Source organism: Triturus cristatus, chromosome 10 (genome assembly GCF_964204655.1).
Source record: "Triturus cristatus chromosome 10, aTriCri1.1, whole genome shotgun sequence".
Lineage (NCBI taxonomy): Eukaryota > Metazoa > Chordata > Amphibia > Caudata > Salamandridae > Triturus > Triturus cristatus.
In genome coordinates, this window is record NC_140593.1 from 305,856,473 (window position 1) to 305,873,906 (window position 17,434).

The 17,434-nt window shown below is 48.0% G+C and overlaps 1 protein-coding gene across 2 annotated transcripts in view; it reads left to right on the forward strand.

Annotated features, from left to right (window-relative positions):
• The first annotated feature begins 963 nt into the window (after nt 1-963).
• FAM171A1 (family with sequence similarity 171 member A1) overlaps nt 964-17,434 on the forward strand; it is a 343,848-nt gene continuing 327,377 nt past the window's right edge. Inside the window, exon 1 of one of the 2 annotated variants that reach the window (XM_085631254.1) lies at nt 964-1,376. In XM_085631254.1, coding sequence (XP_085487380.1) covers nt 1,262-1,376 — 115 coding nt within the window. In that variant the 5' untranslated portion in view covers nt 964-1,261. Of the gene's footprint in view, nt 1,377-6,230; nt 6,417-17,434 lie in introns of those variants that run through there. The other variant, XM_085631255.1, reaches the window with a different exon arrangement.

Here is a 17,434-nt window from a genome sequence, read left to right on the forward strand (position 1 = left end):
TGCATCATTAACCCTTTACTGAAGCATTTGTTAAGAGATTTTTACCTCAAATCCCCAAAAACTGGTATGAACACTTCAGCCTACATTCTTAGGTACTTCACCATTATTGTTTTTTGTATAAGTATTACTGCATATCACCCACATATTTTGTAATCAAACATGGGTGTTGCTTCCTATGGATCTGAAAAGTCCATTAGCCTCAATTATGCTACTCAGTTTCTTGGCTCTAGTAGGCCCAGAAGCCATCTTGTTAACAGTGGCACAATTGCATATTTCTGAAAAGTGTAACCTCGTTTTTAGTATTGTCAGCTAGAAGCAGGATTTTAAGAGAATAATGAAGATTGAATAATAATAGAGAATAATGAATATTGGATTCATAAATTATCTCTTCTCCTCAATGATGTATTATACGTTTTTTTGCTGAAACATGTATGTTTCTGTCATGTGATTAGGTTCCACAGGCTTGGTTTGAGAGGTGTAGTTTGGCATTATGCCCCCAGCGAACCCTTTTCGAGCGAGAGCTCTGTTTATTTGAAACGACAATTCCCTTTCGGTTATTTGTTGTTCTGCTTGCTATGTTGGCATTAAACATGTTAGATTGGAGTACTTCCCGATCGTGTTGTGTTTTATTTTTCAACACTGGACAAACGCACAATGTATCAAATTGACTGTCAAGACACCGCTACCTAACCTGCATGTTTACATTTACTCTGTACCCCCAGAATTCACTCTGTTCAGAGCTTGTCACTGGGTCGTGCCTCAGCCACATTCCCTGTCCCAAATGTGCCTCGTATTTAAGTTTGAAACGCTGGGCGGGGGTGCGCAGCGTGCGTGACCCTCCAGTCACCCTACCGCAGCAACAACACAATAGCAGAGCAACAGAGGGGGGAGCGTGCGCTGCTCCCGCGCACCACCAGGTGGCGCCCCGGTCCCACGGCTCTGCGCCTCGGGCTCGGAGGAGTTAAAGCGGCAGAGGCGCTGCTCCACCGCTGTCCGGGAGGGAAGAAAGGGCAGTGGGAGCAGCAGAGCGAGGGATGCGGGTCAGAGTGTGGGGAGTCCAAGCAGCGTGCTAGAGCCCGGGAGAGCGGGGGCTACCGGCAGCGCGAACACCCCTGGAGCCCCGGCGGCATGGTGCTGCGGACGGCGGGAGCACGCAGCGCTGCGGCGGGGCGGACGCCCGCCTCTGATGCTGTGCGGCTGCGGCGCTGCCCTCCGCGCCTGCTCTGATCCGCCGTAGCAGCGCCGCACCCGGATCGAGGACATGAGCAGGACCGCGGCGACGCTACTCCTCTGCCTGCTGGGGTGCAACGTGTGGAAGGCGGTGACCAAGAGCCTGCAGAGGGGGGAGCGGCAGCCCGCCACAGCAGCAACGCAAGGTGGGTGAGCAGCCGGGAGTGGGAGTGGAGCAAGGAGGGGTGTGCATGGTGCCTCAAGGGTTGTGCGTGATCTCTGTCTGCATCGTGCATCTCGGTCCTGGTGCAGCTACAGCGTCCTGGGCATTCCTGTGGGAGCCCCTCTTGTTTTACACTTCCCATTGTCCAGTGCGTTGGTGACGGGGGCAGGGCAGCTCTCAGCATCCAACTTCCTGATGCAGTAATGCACCTTAGGGTGCTAAATGTGAATGTGCACTGTACCGGTCCTTTGGCTGTTCGTTGTCGATCTGTCCACATTAATGTGGTGGTACCAGATGTAAATCCCGGCGCAGCCTCAGACTCGTGGGAGCGAGTGGGCGAAGTACGCAGCGTCCTACGCTGCCCTTCACCAGGGTGACTTTCCATGTGGTTGAAGTTAGTGCCAGGTTTGGTATGTTGTGTCGTTGGTGTATACGCAATGCAATGGGGGTGTGCGGGGGTAGTGTCTGCTGTAGGAGCAGGCGAAAAGGATATCCGTTGGGTGCTACATTGTCTCGAAAAAGATGTTTGGTGGAAATAATGCCTTTCCTTGTGATACAAAGTATCTATGAAGAGACCACTGAAGGGGGAAATTGGCAGTTGAGGTAGTGGCTGCAGCCATTCTGGTGCAAATAACGTGTAATTGAGTTTTAAGCCCAGTGTGAAAGAAACCCGGGACCCCGCTGTGCTCAAGCGTCTTTGGTAGGAGCATGGTGCAAGGAAACCCCCATGTGTGTGTTCGCAGCAGAAGGCTGTGAAAAGCAACCCACTGAGCTAATGTGTGCAGCACGAGCCAGTGAGAGGAATCCCCAGGCTGAGGTGTCTGAAGCAGGAGGCTGCGGAAAGACATTCATCCTCTTCAACGACCTACAGTGTCTACAGCAGGAGCCCTGACGGGAGGCATCCTTTGATACAGTGTCAGCAGCAGCAGCGTAGTCATCGGGACACCCAAGCTGCAGTGTCTGCAGCACCCAGTGAGAGGAGCCTCCTATGGTCATGTCTGCGGTAGGAACCCATGGCGAAAGGCACCCTTTGATACAGTGACTGCAGCCGGAGCTTGGTAGAGGAACTTCTGGGACACAGTGTCCAGAGCATGTGCCTGGTGAAAGTAATCTCCGGTGATAGTGTCTGCAGCTGGAGCTTGGTAGAGGAACTCCTGGGACACAGTGTCCGGAGCATGGGCCTGGTGAAAGTAATCTCCGGTGATAGTGTCTGCAGCTGGAGCTTGGTAGAGGAACTCCTGGGACACAGTGTCCGGAGCATGGGCCTGGTGAAAGTAATCTCCGGTGATAGTGTCTGCAGCTGGAGCTTGGTAGAGGAACTCCTGGGACACAGTGTCCGGAGCATGGGCCTGGTGAAAGTAATCTCCGGTAATAGTGTCTGCAGTTGGAGCCATGGAGAGGAGATTTCCTGTGCCTGTCTGCAGCAGGAATCCTGGAGAGAGGAATTCCATGTGAGTGTCTACAGCTGGAGCCTGGAGAGTGGAACACCCTGTGATCGTGTCTGCAGCAGGATCCTGGAGAGAGGAATTCCCTCTGATAGTGTCTGCAGCTGGAGCCGGGAGAGAGGAATTCCCTCTGATAGTGTCTGCAGCTGGAGCCTGGAGAGAGGAATTCCATGTGTCTGCAGATGGAGCCTGTAGAGAGGAATTCCATGTGAGTGTCTTCAGCTGGAGTCTGGAGAGAGGAATTCCCTCTGATGGTGTCTGCAGCTGGAGCCTGGAGAGAGGAATTCCCTGATAGTGTCTGCAGCAGGAGCCTGGAGAGAGGAATTCCATGTGAGTGTCTGCAGCAGGAGCCTGGAGAGAGGAATTCCATGTGAGTGTCTGCAGCAGGAGCCTGGAGAGAGGAATTCCATGTGAGTGTCTGCAGCAGGAGCCTGGAGAGAGGAATTCCATGTGAGTGTCTGCAGCGGGAGCCTGGAGAGAGGAATACCCCGTGATAGGGTCTGCAGCAGGAGACTGGAGAGTGGAATTCCATGTGAGTGCCTGCAGCAGGAGCCTAGAGAGAGGAATTGCATGTGAGCGTCCTCTGCTGGAGCCTGGAGAGAGGAATTCCCTCTGATAGTGTCTTCAGCTGGAGCCTGGAGAGAGGAATACCCCGTGATAGTGTCTGCAGCAGGAGCCTGAAGAGAGGAATTCCATATGAGTGCCTGCAGCAGGAGCCTAGAGAGAGGAATTGCATGTGAGTGTCCTCTGCTGGAGCCTGGAGAGAGGAATTCCCTCTGATAGTGTCTGCAGCTGGTGCCTGGAGAGAGGAATACCCCGTGATAGTGTCTGCAGCAGTAGCCTGGAGAGAGGAATTCCATGTGAGTGTCTGCAGCAGGAGCCTGGAGAGAGGAATTCCATGTGAGTGCCTGCAGCAGGAGCCTGGAGAGAGGAATTCCATGTGAGTGTCTTCAGCTGGAGCATGGAGAGAGGAATTCCCTCTGATAGTGTTTGCAGCAGGAGCCTGGAGAGAGGAACTCCATGTGAGTGTTTGCAGCAGGAGCCTGGAGAGAGGAACTCCATGTGAGTGTTTGCAGCCGGAGCCTGAAGAGAGGAATTGCATGTGACAGTGTCTGCAGCAGGGCCTTGGAGAGAAGAACCCCATGTGAGTGTCTGCAGCTGGAGATTGGAATTCCATGTGAGTGTCTGCAGCAGAAGCCTGGAGTGGGGGGATTTCCTATGAGTGTCTGCAGCTGGGACCTGGAGAGGGGAATTCCATGTGAGTGTCTGCAGCTGGGACCTGGAGAGGGGAATTCCATGTGAGTGTCTGCAGCTGGGGCCTGGAGAGGGGAATTCCATGTGAGTGATTGCAGCTGGGGCCTGGATAGGGGAATTCCATGTGAGTGTCTGCAGCTGGGGCCTGGAGAGGGGAATTCCATGTGAGTGTCTGCAGCAGGAGCATGGAGAGAGGAATTCCATGTGAGTGCCTGCAGCAGGAGCCTATAGAGCGGGATTTCCTATGAGTGTCTGCAGCAGGAGCCTGAAGAGAGGAATTCCCTGCAGCAGAAGCCTAGAGAGGGGGGGATTTCCTATGAGTGTCTGCAGCTGGAGCATGGAGAGAGGAATTCCTTGGGATAGTTTCTGAAGCAGGAGCCTGGAGAGGGGGATTCCCTGGGCGTGTCTGCAGCAGGAGCCTGGTCCGAGGAACCCATTGAGGCACAGTGTCTGCAACAGAGCCCCAGCCCTGTAAAAGCACTCTCCCCATGCTTCAGTGCCTGCCCTTAGGAGCCTGGTGAGAGGAACGGCATTGATACGGTCCCTGCAGCCAGACATTGCCTAGAGCAACCTCCGAGCTATGGCGTCTGTTGTAGGATACTGGTGAGAGGAACTTGCTGTAGTGTCTGGGGCGGGGGATGTGAACCCCCTGTGATAATGTCTGCAACGGGAGTTTGGAGACGTAAACCCCTGAGATAAGGTCTGCCTCAGGGGCCTGGATAGACGAACTCTCTGTGATAGTGTTTACAGTCGGAGCCTGGGAGAGGAAGCCCCTGTGATAGTGTCTGTAACAGCAGCCTGGAAAGAGAAACCCCCTGTTATAGTATGTTTAGCAGTTATAGTATGTGTAGCAGGAGTTTGGCTAGAGGACCCCCTTGTGATGGTGCCTGCATCGGGAGCCTGGACAGAGGAACCCCTGTGATGGTGTCGTAAGGCAGAAGCCTCGCGGGCAGCCCCCGTGATACTGCGCCTGCGTCGGGTCCCCGCACCTACGCAGTAGTCTAGAGATAACAATGTCCTGTTCGGCGCTACGGTGTGTGTGTAGTAGTTTCAACGCCGCTTGGCGCCTTCCGAATCTCTGTGCAGGAGGAGGGTCTTTCGTATTTCGCTTCTTTTCCTGTCTTTCCAGTGGTTGCTGTACAGCTGTGAGGAGGGGGAGGGGTTGGCGGTCTGTTGACCCCCATCCCTTCCTTCAGACAGCCGCTTATTGGGCAATTGAAAATAACCCAAAAGCCTGGGGTTCGCGGGGGGGGGGGGGGGGGAACCCAAGCTTCCGATCCCTTGTGCGAGGTGAAAGCACGTGTCTGGCTGAATATTATTAAGCACGCACTTTGTATTGTGGTATTCCTTCCGCTCCCCTGCCGTCGATGCACTCGCATGTTTGCGTAGGCGCGCGTTGTCCCCTGGTTAAATACAACGCCTAGATTTTTGTAATCTCGTAGAAGGAAGGAATTGATTTCTCGTTGAAAATGTAATCTTCCCCCGACCTTCGTTTCCCCTTCTCTAAAAATAAATAATAATAACGGCCGTTCATGTCCGTTCCATTCCCCAGTTTTAAATACCCCCACACCACCACACACTTCGTTTTATTTTTGTAACGGTGCCAAGCAAGAGGCGGTCATCGTGATATGTTTACGTCTCAGTCTATCACATGGGCGGAAAGTGATTCCCAGGGGTCTCCACCTCTCCCTTGTTTTTGGAAGAAAGGTTTCTTCCATCTCCTCCCTCTCCCCCATTGTGTTGTGCGTGGCCCGTCCCAGGCCCCCACCCCTCGGTTCCCTCCCCCTCCTTGGTTCGAACGGAGGGTTCATTACCTCGACCCTCTTCTTCCTCCTTGGAAGCGAGACCCGTTATAAATCCCGGCTCCTCCCCGGCGCCTCTGGACGTGGTGCCAAACGGAGCATTAATCAATCCTCGCCTGTGAGCTCATGCACCCCCTCCTTGGGGTCCCCACCCTCCGGCGGCCTCGGTACCCGCTGCTGAGGCTGCATCCTGCGCCCCGCATCAGCTCTTCGAGCTAAAGTTTATCGCGCAAGAAAACGCCCTTTCCTGGCAGCAGGCCTCGGAGAAATGCCCACTCGGAAACAAAACAAAGGGGCGTCCTCGTTGAGACGCCCTTGAGCGTTCATCGCCGGCTCCTTTTCTTTATGGCGTGCTCATGGCGTTGAGCAAGGGATTTACCGCTCTTGCGCCCCCTATGCACTTGGAACCCGGTCTGCCGAGCTACACATAAATATTAGTAAACAAATATTGGCGGCCGCTAAGGAGGCCGCCGTGCAGATCACTAATTTGCATTCCGGAAGTCGAGAGAACGCACCATGGGGGTGAGTTGGAACCTAGATGACCCGTTAGGCGATCGATTACATCTGTTGTGTACGTCTCTATCGACAGCTGTTTTTATTGTTAGTGTACACAAAGACATGTGTTTACATAAATCAGGTTTTCAGGGGGCTACAACCCATGAACACATATTCCTTTCCAGCCGTTGGAGGTCAGAGTATGATTGTGTTCATCCTCTGTAGACGTTCACGCTGGTTTGCTAATTTTTGGGACGCCAGTCAAAGTGTACAGCCCTAAGTGCAACCTGCTCTTGGGGAATTTCCATTTCTCACGGTAATGCCATGCAGGTCTGACACTGCTATTGTTTCGTCCGGTAATACCTAGGCTGTGTACCTTTCTAAGTGCTGTACTCACCTCGGGACACAAACCTTACGTTTGGGGGACAAATGGGGGCTTTTCAAGGTTCCTCCTTGCAGTCCACATTTACGTACCAACGCAGTTTACTTGCAGGTTGTGTCCTTTACTTACCGTACCCTTGTGGACCTGTTTACATCAGTTACTTGGATACTATTCAGCCTTGAAAAAGTCGTTTAAGACGAAACACGTGTCGGCTGTCTTTGTAAAATGTATGTGTCTTGTAAAGCGCACTGCTGCCCTGAGGCGTCCTGGCGCTGTAGACCGCTGGGGAACCCGTCCTGGCTATCCCTGTGAGATGGTCCCTCCAGGGTATCTCCAAGGTGAAACCAGGCATCCCCGGCGAATGTGGGGGGGCCGTTGTGGAGATGAGGCAAGCTAATGCCCAGAGTCGCCGAGTGTGATCCCTGGTTAGAGTAGGCACCGAAGCGAGAATTATCGAGTCCGCTGGCCCTGGTCCACGACCCTGCCGCGTCGGGGATTGAACCCTGGTCCCGGGCTGTCCTCTGCTTCTGGGTCTGCTTCCTCTAACCAGTGAGCCACACCTCTTTCAATGTGCAAACGAAGTTGGACCCTTGAATCATGTACAATAATCGGATCTGCTTTCATTTTCAGACCTTATAAAAGACTTTGGAGTGCTCTGGGTGTTATTGTATACCTTTCTAAGTGCATTTTACAGTAGCTTCTGCAGCTCGCCCTGGCTGTTTCTTGTTATTACACGCCTTTCATATTCAGCCTTGCTTTGGCCATGTCTTAAGCCACTGGTAATGTAGGTTTTTAGTGAATTTTGAGGGTCCTAGTAGCAAAAAATACATGTGACTTACTTGGGCTTACTTGGATGCAGGTGGGAGATTTTCACTCTTTAAAGTAAATAACTCATTATTTCAGCTTACTCGCACTTCACTTTTCCCTCATTGCAATGCAACTTGATGGAGAATTTCTTTCCCTGGTTATTTTTTCTAAACCTCCCTCGTTCCTGTTCCCAAATGTTGGCAGGCATGAATTCAAAGTGCTACAAGAATAAGTTACATGTACAGCCTTTGTGGCTCGGAGTTCAGAATGTTCTTGGTACTTGTATGCTGATTTTGGAACACTGCCCACCTTGGCATCTGGTCCTGGCAAACCTTAACCAATTTTGCCAAAGGCCAAACAAGGCTTTTGTTTTTGTCTGTCCTATCCTACTTAACACCATCAGAATCTTGGGCGGTGCATACAGATTCTATCCTAATTTGAAATAAGCAGAGGATTCAATGCTAGAAGTCCTGGGTTCTATACAAATAATAAAATTAAGTTTATTTCAACAGCTGCTTTTTACATAAGCTAGCTCAAAATTGTATGCATAGATATCATTTCTTAGAGAGCACTGCAGCTTTTTGGCAATTTTCTTTTCTGCTTTCCATTAAAGCCATTTTGTGAAGCATTTGCACAACTTGTTTATGGACTTAATATAAGATGCATATTGGACGTTGATATTTGCATTATTCCTTCTTTACTCAGTTGACACTGGCAGCTTTTGGTGTTGAATACATTGATCTTCTAATGTAAATAGAGCAAAAGCAGCAGACCTCAAATATTGCACCTATCCTGTTGTTCCAAAAGGTCTTAAAGCATAAATATATACCAGTGTGTGTGCACACACTACAAGCATCTGCTACCAAAGTGCCAAAAACCAAGGGTAGGTAGCAAGTAACAAAATAATGCGTAGAGAAGCACCTCAACAATAATCCAAGAACAAAGATGTGATTCTTGTCTTTTTCTTTTTTTGTTTTTGAAAGAATGTCACATATTTTCAGCGAAGACAGCCAACATGTTTCAACCATAAGATGGACTTCTTCAGGGCAAGGTAAAACACACATGAAGTTCAGCCTGGTAGAAGCATCACAGTGCAGTTTCAAAACTAAATCACAATGCTAAACTTAATATTCTGACTGATCTATCGCAAACATAATTAATCCATGTCATTCAAATCCTAGGCAAATATGAGACGCGAGAGTAACACCCCAATGGGGTCATGTTAATAGTTACTGGGACATAAGGCCAATAAGCCCTGATGAGCACTGCAATAGGTGCTGAGGCAGCTCCACTTGTCTGCTACACCCGGTATGGTGCGCAGGTTTAAAAAAAAAAAAAAAATGAATGTCACATATTTTCAGCAAACACAGCCTACACGTTTTGTTATAAGATGGACTTCTTCAGGGCAAGGTCAAACACACATGAAGTTCAGCCTGGTAGAAGCATCGTAGTGTGGTTTGAAAACAAATTAATGATGTTAAACATAATCAATATTCTGATTGACATATCGCAAATATAAATAATCCAGGTCATTCCAATCATAGGCAAATATGAGCCACAAGAGTAACACCCCAATGGGGTTGTGTTAATAGTTACAGGGACATAGGAACAATAAGACCTGATAAGCACTGTGATAGGTGGTGAGGTAGACACACTTGTCCGCTACACCCCAGGATGGTGTGCGTGGAAGATGGGAACCCCTTCATCTTCCACGCACACCATACTGGGGTGCAGCGAACAAGTGTTGCAGCCTCAGCACCTATCACAGTGCTTATCAGGGCTTATTGGCTCTATGGCCCTGTAACTATGGAAACAACCCCATTGGGGAGTTACTCTCGCTGCACATATTTGACTATGATTTGAATGACCTGGATTAATTGATTAATTATGTTTGCGATATATCAGTCAGAATATTGATTAAGCTTAGCATCATGATTTCGTTTTGAAACCGCACTGTGATGCTTTTACCAGGTTGAACTTCATATTTGTTTGACCTTGCTCCGAAGAAGTCAATTTTCTGGATGAAACGGGGTGGCTGTCTTCACTGAAAATGTGACATTGTTTCAAAAAAGAAAATAAAGATGAGAATAACATCTTTGTTCTTGTTTTAGTATTATTGATGTGGTGCATCTCTACATTTTATTTTGGTACATTGATCTTCTAAGTTGAGCAATCTGAAAGGACCAGGGAGTGGTGGGGGTAGGCATTGTGGTCTGAAAAGTAATGCAGGCACAAATGGTAAATAAAGTTGAGGCGTTCCTCTTCAACTCGCCTGTCATCAATTTCACTATGATTTTAGTTTACATCTTAGTTGGTCACTTTTCTAACTCTAACCTGTTCCAGACATCCAGGTACCATGTTATAGTACAATGAATTTTGCCACAATTATCTCCTTGTATAGATCTGGCTCAGAGACTGATTTTGTGTTTCTGCAGCCTCTTGTTTTCCAAAAATATTCACCTGTCTCCCCTTTCTTCATTCATTGTTCTGTTTGTGTCATTCACATTTTGCTTCTGCCCACTATACCACAGGACGACTAATAGTCTGTTCACATCAGTCGTTGCCTCTCTTCACTTTCTTAATTTTGCACGTTTTGTATGTGCACATCTGCCTAAAAACCGTTGGTTGATGGGCCTATTAGCTTTCATTACCTTTAATTGAAATGTTTGTTTTTGCAGTGGGTCGACTTTGTATTTTTTTTATTTTTTTTAAAACATTGGTATGCCTATAGAGGGCACATTTTTACTTATTTCTTTTGAACCATTTATGCCTATTGTGTATGTTTGCACACAAAAAATAACAAGGTGAAGATGGATTGCCAGGGCAAAAAATGTTGGCTTTGCCAATGTTTGTTACCATCTGACTTACCTCTCAGCATATTACAATCTGTTGGTTGGTTCAAACATTTGATGTAATAGGGGATGATGTAAGAAAGTGGCCTCCTCGCTCCTATCTACTTCTGCCTCCAGGACCGCTGCACCTGCTCCTTCTGGAAATAGTTAGTAGGTGCCTCAGGAAGCCACAACTCCTCGTGCTGGTCTACATCTGGACATGCCCAGCTTGAATAAGCTGGACGTAACTGCGTGGAGCTGACTTCGCAGCTCAGAGACGCACACATGGTTTCCAGTGTGTCACCCTGCCGTGAAGTTAAGATGTGGGATCCTGAAGCATTTGTTGAATGCATATCTCTCCCCTATGGGGGGAAACCCCCAATCACGGCACAGTGGCATAGGCATGCATGTAGGTTATTCATAGAAAACTATCCTGAGAGGTCCTTGCGGCATTGCTTATGGTAACGTTCTGCACACTTACCATTGATGAATCATGAGAGGACATTGATGTCTGAAGGAGTTGCATGAACCTCCTGTGTAGAAGCGTTAATTGGCTGGCATCACAGCACATGTTTGAAGTGGGGTGGTAGGCATGTGTGCTAATCCTATGTGATTGGGAGTGAGGAGCCTTGTTTTGTGTTAGTTGTGCACTCTGGGCTATTCTCTGCCACACACTGCCTAAGCTGATGTGCCGCTCGGAACTGGAGGCTCCTGGGAGCACTATTTACAACTGGGGTGATTTAATACACTTTGCATTCTATGGCATATCTTTTACGTAGCTTTACTTTCTATATTGACTGCAAATGGTCCCACTAGAATCGTGTTATTTATACAGTACTTTGCTTTCTTTGTTGTTCAACCACCTTATGGTATATAATTTTTTTTTTATGTTGCATTCCCACAATTCATTTATTCCCCAATGGCCGCCACCTCAATTTCTGGAGCATGTAAATGATTACTCAGCTCCAGCCTGGATCTATCAGCTGGTGTGTGACCTCATCAGATGATGCATTTTTATTTATTGCCAGAGGATCTGGGAATCCATCTGCGAGATGAGCTATCCCAACTGGGAAGTGCAGCAATTAATTTTAACAAGGACCAAAGGTAGGGATAGGGTGGGTGCTTGGAGGCCGGGAGAAGCGTTACTATAACTGAAAGCATAGATGGAGCAAGTTGTTGTGTATAGCATGTTATCCTGAGTGGACCTGCTTGGTATGTGTGGGGGTGGTCAGGGTATTTAGTTAAATTCTATGACCCAAGACGATTGTGCCGTAAGTGCAAGCAGGTGTAATCATTCCTCTTTCATTCGAAAAACATTGACGGGGCTTCTGTCTTTCTTCTCATTTCACCATTGAGGTTGGAACAACGTGTGGTTGGCTTTGTGGTAGATTTCACAGCATTTCCCACACTCCTATTAGTTTTTGAAAGGTGCATTGTGATAGAAGATGTGTAACGTCTTGCTTTGTTTGCTTTTTGGTCCTAGTATGTTAGCCACATAGGCTTGTTTTTTTTTTTTTTTTATTTATTTATTTTTTTATTTTAAATTTATTTTATTTTTTACACTGTTTGTAATATTCTACATGCTTTGTTTTTTCATGATATAATACTTGATCGACATTTTAGGGAGAGAATTCCCCTTTTGCAGATAAATAAGCTTTGGAAAAAATGAACTGATTGAATAAAGTTTTTTGTTTTGTTTTTTTAAATTTTAAACTAATTGACCAGAGCCTTTGCACACTGATTGTGGGCATAGTTCATTAAATGTGAGTCGTCAGGCGGGTGGGGGAGGTATATCCATGTCACAGCACCGGCTTTAGACTGATGAAGTGCATTAGTGGGCAGGTAGCGTGCTACACAGTAGGGGGAGTGCCTGTTTGGAATATTGTTCAATTAAAGTGTGGTTTATGTGGAAAGCATGGCCTGGAATGGCGCAATAAAAGAATTTGCTAAGTTTATAGTATTGAGAAGAAGTGACAGGCAGGTAGGAAGTGTTGGGGGCGAGACGGGCCTAATGGATGTTAAGGGAGCTATCACAACCCCCACACCCAGCTGTTAGTAAAATGAGGGTAGCTAAAGGATATATGGTATTTTTACCTCTCGTTTTGATAGCTCGACCAAGCGCAAGGCTTAACCTCCATCGGTTGCCAAGGATGCAATGAACCACAAGTACAGTGCAAGACAAGTATAGGATAAAGAAGCTACTACCATTCAAAAAATAGAGGAGGTGAGAGGGACTATAAATAACTTTTTGCCAGTGTACCCCAGAACAGTCACAGCAGTATACTGGGGCAAGCGTTTGGAAGTTAGCCATTTTCATACTGTATTAGGATTAAGTCCTATAACAAATATTTATTCTAGTAAATGCGTATGAGGTTGGCATGAGTTGGTGATTGGCCCAGTGCTCACAAGTCTCATATGGTTTTGGAATAAAATATTGGAATTGGCTCACTAAAGAGGGAAACAGTGACATATAATGTAAAACAAGGTTCTAGGGTCTCCAGTCGGCTTGTCGAGAGCTCCCAATGAAGCAATCTTGCATGGTGTAAAATGATCCAGGCAGGAGAAGTGCTGCGAGAGACCAAAGAAAGATGCCTGACCTGCTGATACATATAGTAGGCCTTCTCTGTTGGTGTTTCACAGCCTGATTTCTAGAACAACGTGTTTGTAGAGTAGGAGCACAGGTGGACGGTGTCTGGAGGTTACAAATCGGAGGTTACAAATCCAGTGACCTGCTTCGAAGGATATTCAATTGAAGAACTTCAAAGACGAGCTCTGGGGCGTGTGGCTGCTTGAGGCCAACACGGGAAGTGACATCCTCCGATTTAGTGTCTTGGGCTCTCCCATTCACATGGATTACTAGTATTTGGAACAATGTAGGACTAGACTCTGCTGTCACCTGAATCTCAAATTTCTGTCGGGCACACTATTTGTGAGTTTTTAGACTGCTAGACAATATTGCCAGCTTATAGAGTCCTGCACAGTACTTGTCATTGTGCCAACTCCCATCGCCAGCTGGTTCAACACAGACCCATAAACAATATCTTGGAACTACTTGGAGCTTTTTTTTTTTCTTTCTCCAAAACCTTTATTTTGCAAATCAGTGACACAGCTATTCAGCCGACAACCCGGAGGTACGGCAGCTTTAGAAACACAACATATATGAGTGCCCACATTTCACTGACAGGATATGCAAAGGTTCCATTTTAAATAAACACAAATCCAAACCAAAACACAAGCAAGGCGGTAATCACCATAAGCACCAAAAGGGTTCCCATCAAGAGGAGCGAGCCCCGTTTCGTCCAACAGACACAGATTTATAGTAAGGGAAAGGAGGGGAATTCAGGGACTCAAGAGGACAAACACATTCAGCAAAGAGATCTAAGCCGGAAAAAGGGGGCTAAGGGGAGAGCTGCTCCTCGGGCGGGTCCGGGTCTGGGGGCAGGCATATGCCCCCTCTGTACTGGTTCCATCGCCCCCATACAGCGTGCCATTTCCGAGGGCGCCCTCGAGCACAATACACTGTCTTCTCCCTAAACATGCTCCAATCCACGTTTTCCATCCACGCTGTCAATGTAGGTGGCCTATCAGAGCCCCACAGACGTGTGATGTCGCGCTTGGCTACCATATTCCCTAGGGTCACCCATTGGGTCTGTGCCGCGTCGTGGTCAGATGGACCCCAAACATTCAGGAGACAGCACCGCGCCTCAGGCTGCATGACGATGCCCGTCACCTCCCCCATCACCTCGTGTACTCGCCTCCAAAACTCCATGATCACACCACATTCCCAAATAATATGTAGAAAGGTGCCCACCATACCACAGCCTCTCTTACATAAGCCCTCCTCAGAAAAACCCATATGAACCAGCCTAGGCCCCGTCACGTATACCCTATGGAGTATTTTAAGCTGCACCAGCCGCAGGCGCGCGGGGATCGCGACCTCTTTGGGAGAGGAAACTGCAGACTGCCAATCCTCGTCGTCCAGTTCAAGGCCATCCCTGATCCATTGTTCGCGCAACCCTAGAAGAAGATCTGCCCGAACATTAATAAGTTTCTTATAAATGAGCGAGATCGTACTCTCTGGCATATGGCCGTCGAGGATCCGGTCCTCCAACGGAGAGGACTCAGGCACCTTCTCACCTTCTACCAGGACTGACCGCAAGGCGTGGCACACTTGGGCGTAGCGGAAGAACTCCGAGTTCCCTAGCTCATATTCCTTCTGCTGCTCCTCGAATGACTTTATCCTACCCTTAACCAAAAGGTCTCCAACTCTGGATATACCGATCAGGTCCCACTTCGCAAACCCTTTTGTATGCCAAAGCTTTCCCAGAATATCGGAGTCAAACCGAGGGGTGGCAAGGGTAAGCTTACCCTTCCAGCCCAGTGAATCCGTCGCCACCTTCCATATACGCACGGCCACCCTGGTGGGCCCCGTAAGGGTTAAGTCGGACGACTTCGAGTACAAAGCTCTGTGGTAATTGCCCCCACGCAGCAACCAGCGGTCCATGGCGAAGCCAGGGCTCAGCGCCGGACCATACACACCATGGTTAATCGCGCTCAACTGGGTGGCCCAGTAATAACGTCGAATGTCTGGAAGCGCGATACCACCGTCGTACCACGGAAGCGTCAACTTAGCAATCGCTATGCGCGGACGCCCTTCCCACAATAGCGCGCGCTGGTGGCTTTCGACCTCACGGAAATAACTGGCCGGGACCAAGTCAAGGGTATTCTGCAGGGCATAGAGGAAACGGGGAAGAGACATCATTTTAAACAGGGCGGCACGGCCAAGGGGGGAAAGCGGCAACCGCCGCCAGCCCGCCACGTCCCGTCGCAGACGTGCCAAGGGAGGGAGCAAGTTCTTCTCGTATCGTAAAATGGGGTCGGTGGAGATATAGATCCCCATACTTGGAGCTTTCTTGATGAGCTCCCCTAGCGACGTCCTGCGTTATGCCACCAAACCTTCTGTCCCTCATAACGCGATGGACATGGGCACAACAGCAACTAAGTCTGGGGCTTCAGGACTATCGGGTACTGTAGTAGTTTCTAAAATGAAGAGGAAGGATTCCACATTGTCCAGTGATCACTTGGCTCCGGCATCCGGTGTTCCACCCAGGTAACGATCTTTACTCCTGCATTGTTTGATACCATGATGCTATGTCCCCAGAGCAGCTGGTATATGGTCATTTGTGTGGTCCCGGAACAAAGTGATGGAAAACCCTGTGAAATGGTCCATCCACTCTTTAACACAAAAAAGTGGAGCGCGTGCCCTGTCCTACTGAAACAAGTGGCCACTGTTCTTCTAATTAACATTATGAGTTTCCGGAAAGGATGATCGGAGAACATTTTTTGAGTGTTTGCCCCTAGAGTACAGAAAATAATTGGCTACCCTGGATACCCTGGTACCTGTGTCAGTGCGGTGCCAGCCAGGACCAAGGCGCTGAAGGGTGAGGGTTCCTAGTCTCACTAACTGTGGAGAACTCCAAACACAGCCCCTCTGACTGGCAAACGGCAGGCGGGTGCCGTACACACCAGGTTGGCTCCACGAGGTTTAACTTTTAAACGCCATAAATGTACTTCTTCAAAACAATGTAAATGCTGCATCTGTACACATTCATCACGCTTTGTCTGCTTTCTGCATCTAATTCTGCAAATGATAAGGTAATGTTCCGATAGCGGATTAGTAGTGGGCACATGTTTATTTTCTGTGTTTGTGGGGGCTTACACTTTGTGTGTGTTTTTATCAGAAAAGCAGGCTACATTGTACCCTGTGGGAGGATGTGTTTGGCTCTACTGATATCGTGGCTCGGGCTAAACATATTGCAGGTTTGTTGTTTTTAAAAGAGAAAAGCAATCCAATACCCACGGCCAGAATCCTTGATGGGGTCAAAAATGGAGTTTAAAAGAAACTTGTGGTTCTGCAGATTGCAGGCGAGCCCACTACTGGTGCAATATTCATGAAACGAGAAGCTTCACATTGATTTTCAGATTGGGAATTTGAATCTGACATTTCAGGAACCAAAGGTCTTGTATTTAGTTAATTCCAGTCTTGCGCCTTCCTCGGTATTTTGCAGGCCTTGCCTTCAAAGGAGCGTGCCACCCATCCGTGTCCCTTATACTCAGTCACTCGGGTCTGTCTTGTTGTTAGAGGGTCTTTTAAAGCATACTGTATATCCTTGCCTTGTCCCAAACATTTTATGGAAAACCGAGAAGTTTTCCCTTTGGAAATCAAGATTGTTTTTTGGTTTTATGGAGATATTTGTATGTATACAGTATTTCTATAGCGCTAACCTAGGCAAGAAGCAGCGCAGTGCTGTATGTGGTTAAAAGCAAACAAAGGGAACGACTAGCAGAGAAAGCTTGGTTGTGGGTGGTTAATGCATTGGATGTAGTGTTCACTAAAGATGCGAGTCTTCAACTCTTTCCAAAATTGGAGCAGCGTTTGGGTGGTCCTGGTGGATACAGGGATGAGTCTGGATTCTCCAGATTGTTACCACTTAAAATCCTACCTTCCATCCTGTTTCCGAAAATGTTGTGGTAGCATGTAGAGCAGGGGTCTCCAACCTTTTCTGTGGTGAGAGCTACTTCTGCTCAAGGAAAGTCTTCTTGAGCTACTAGCACATTTTAGAACTGTAAAATAGTGACTACGCTATAACCACCCAAAGCAAGATTTGCGGTTACCAGCAGAAATTAAATGCCTCCACTTGACTTATGAAGTAACGTTCAAATCTTCACATGTCCAGTGGCACAAAGAACATAGGCACAGCAATACGTCTTCCCAGCTCAGCTTGAATGATCAGTCACCAGTTTCTGAAAATGCACATTTTCCTATCTAATAACTCTTTCCACTGTGGGCAAACAAACTCAGTTTTCCAGAAGAAACCCCATTTTTGAAAACTAAAACTGCCTTTAAAATATCAGTTTTCTGTTTTTGAGAAATGCACAGTCCCAAAACATCAGCTTGTCATTTTCATCCTGTACTCCCATGTACAAATGTCTAATATGGACAGACTACTTTGAATTCCCAGGTA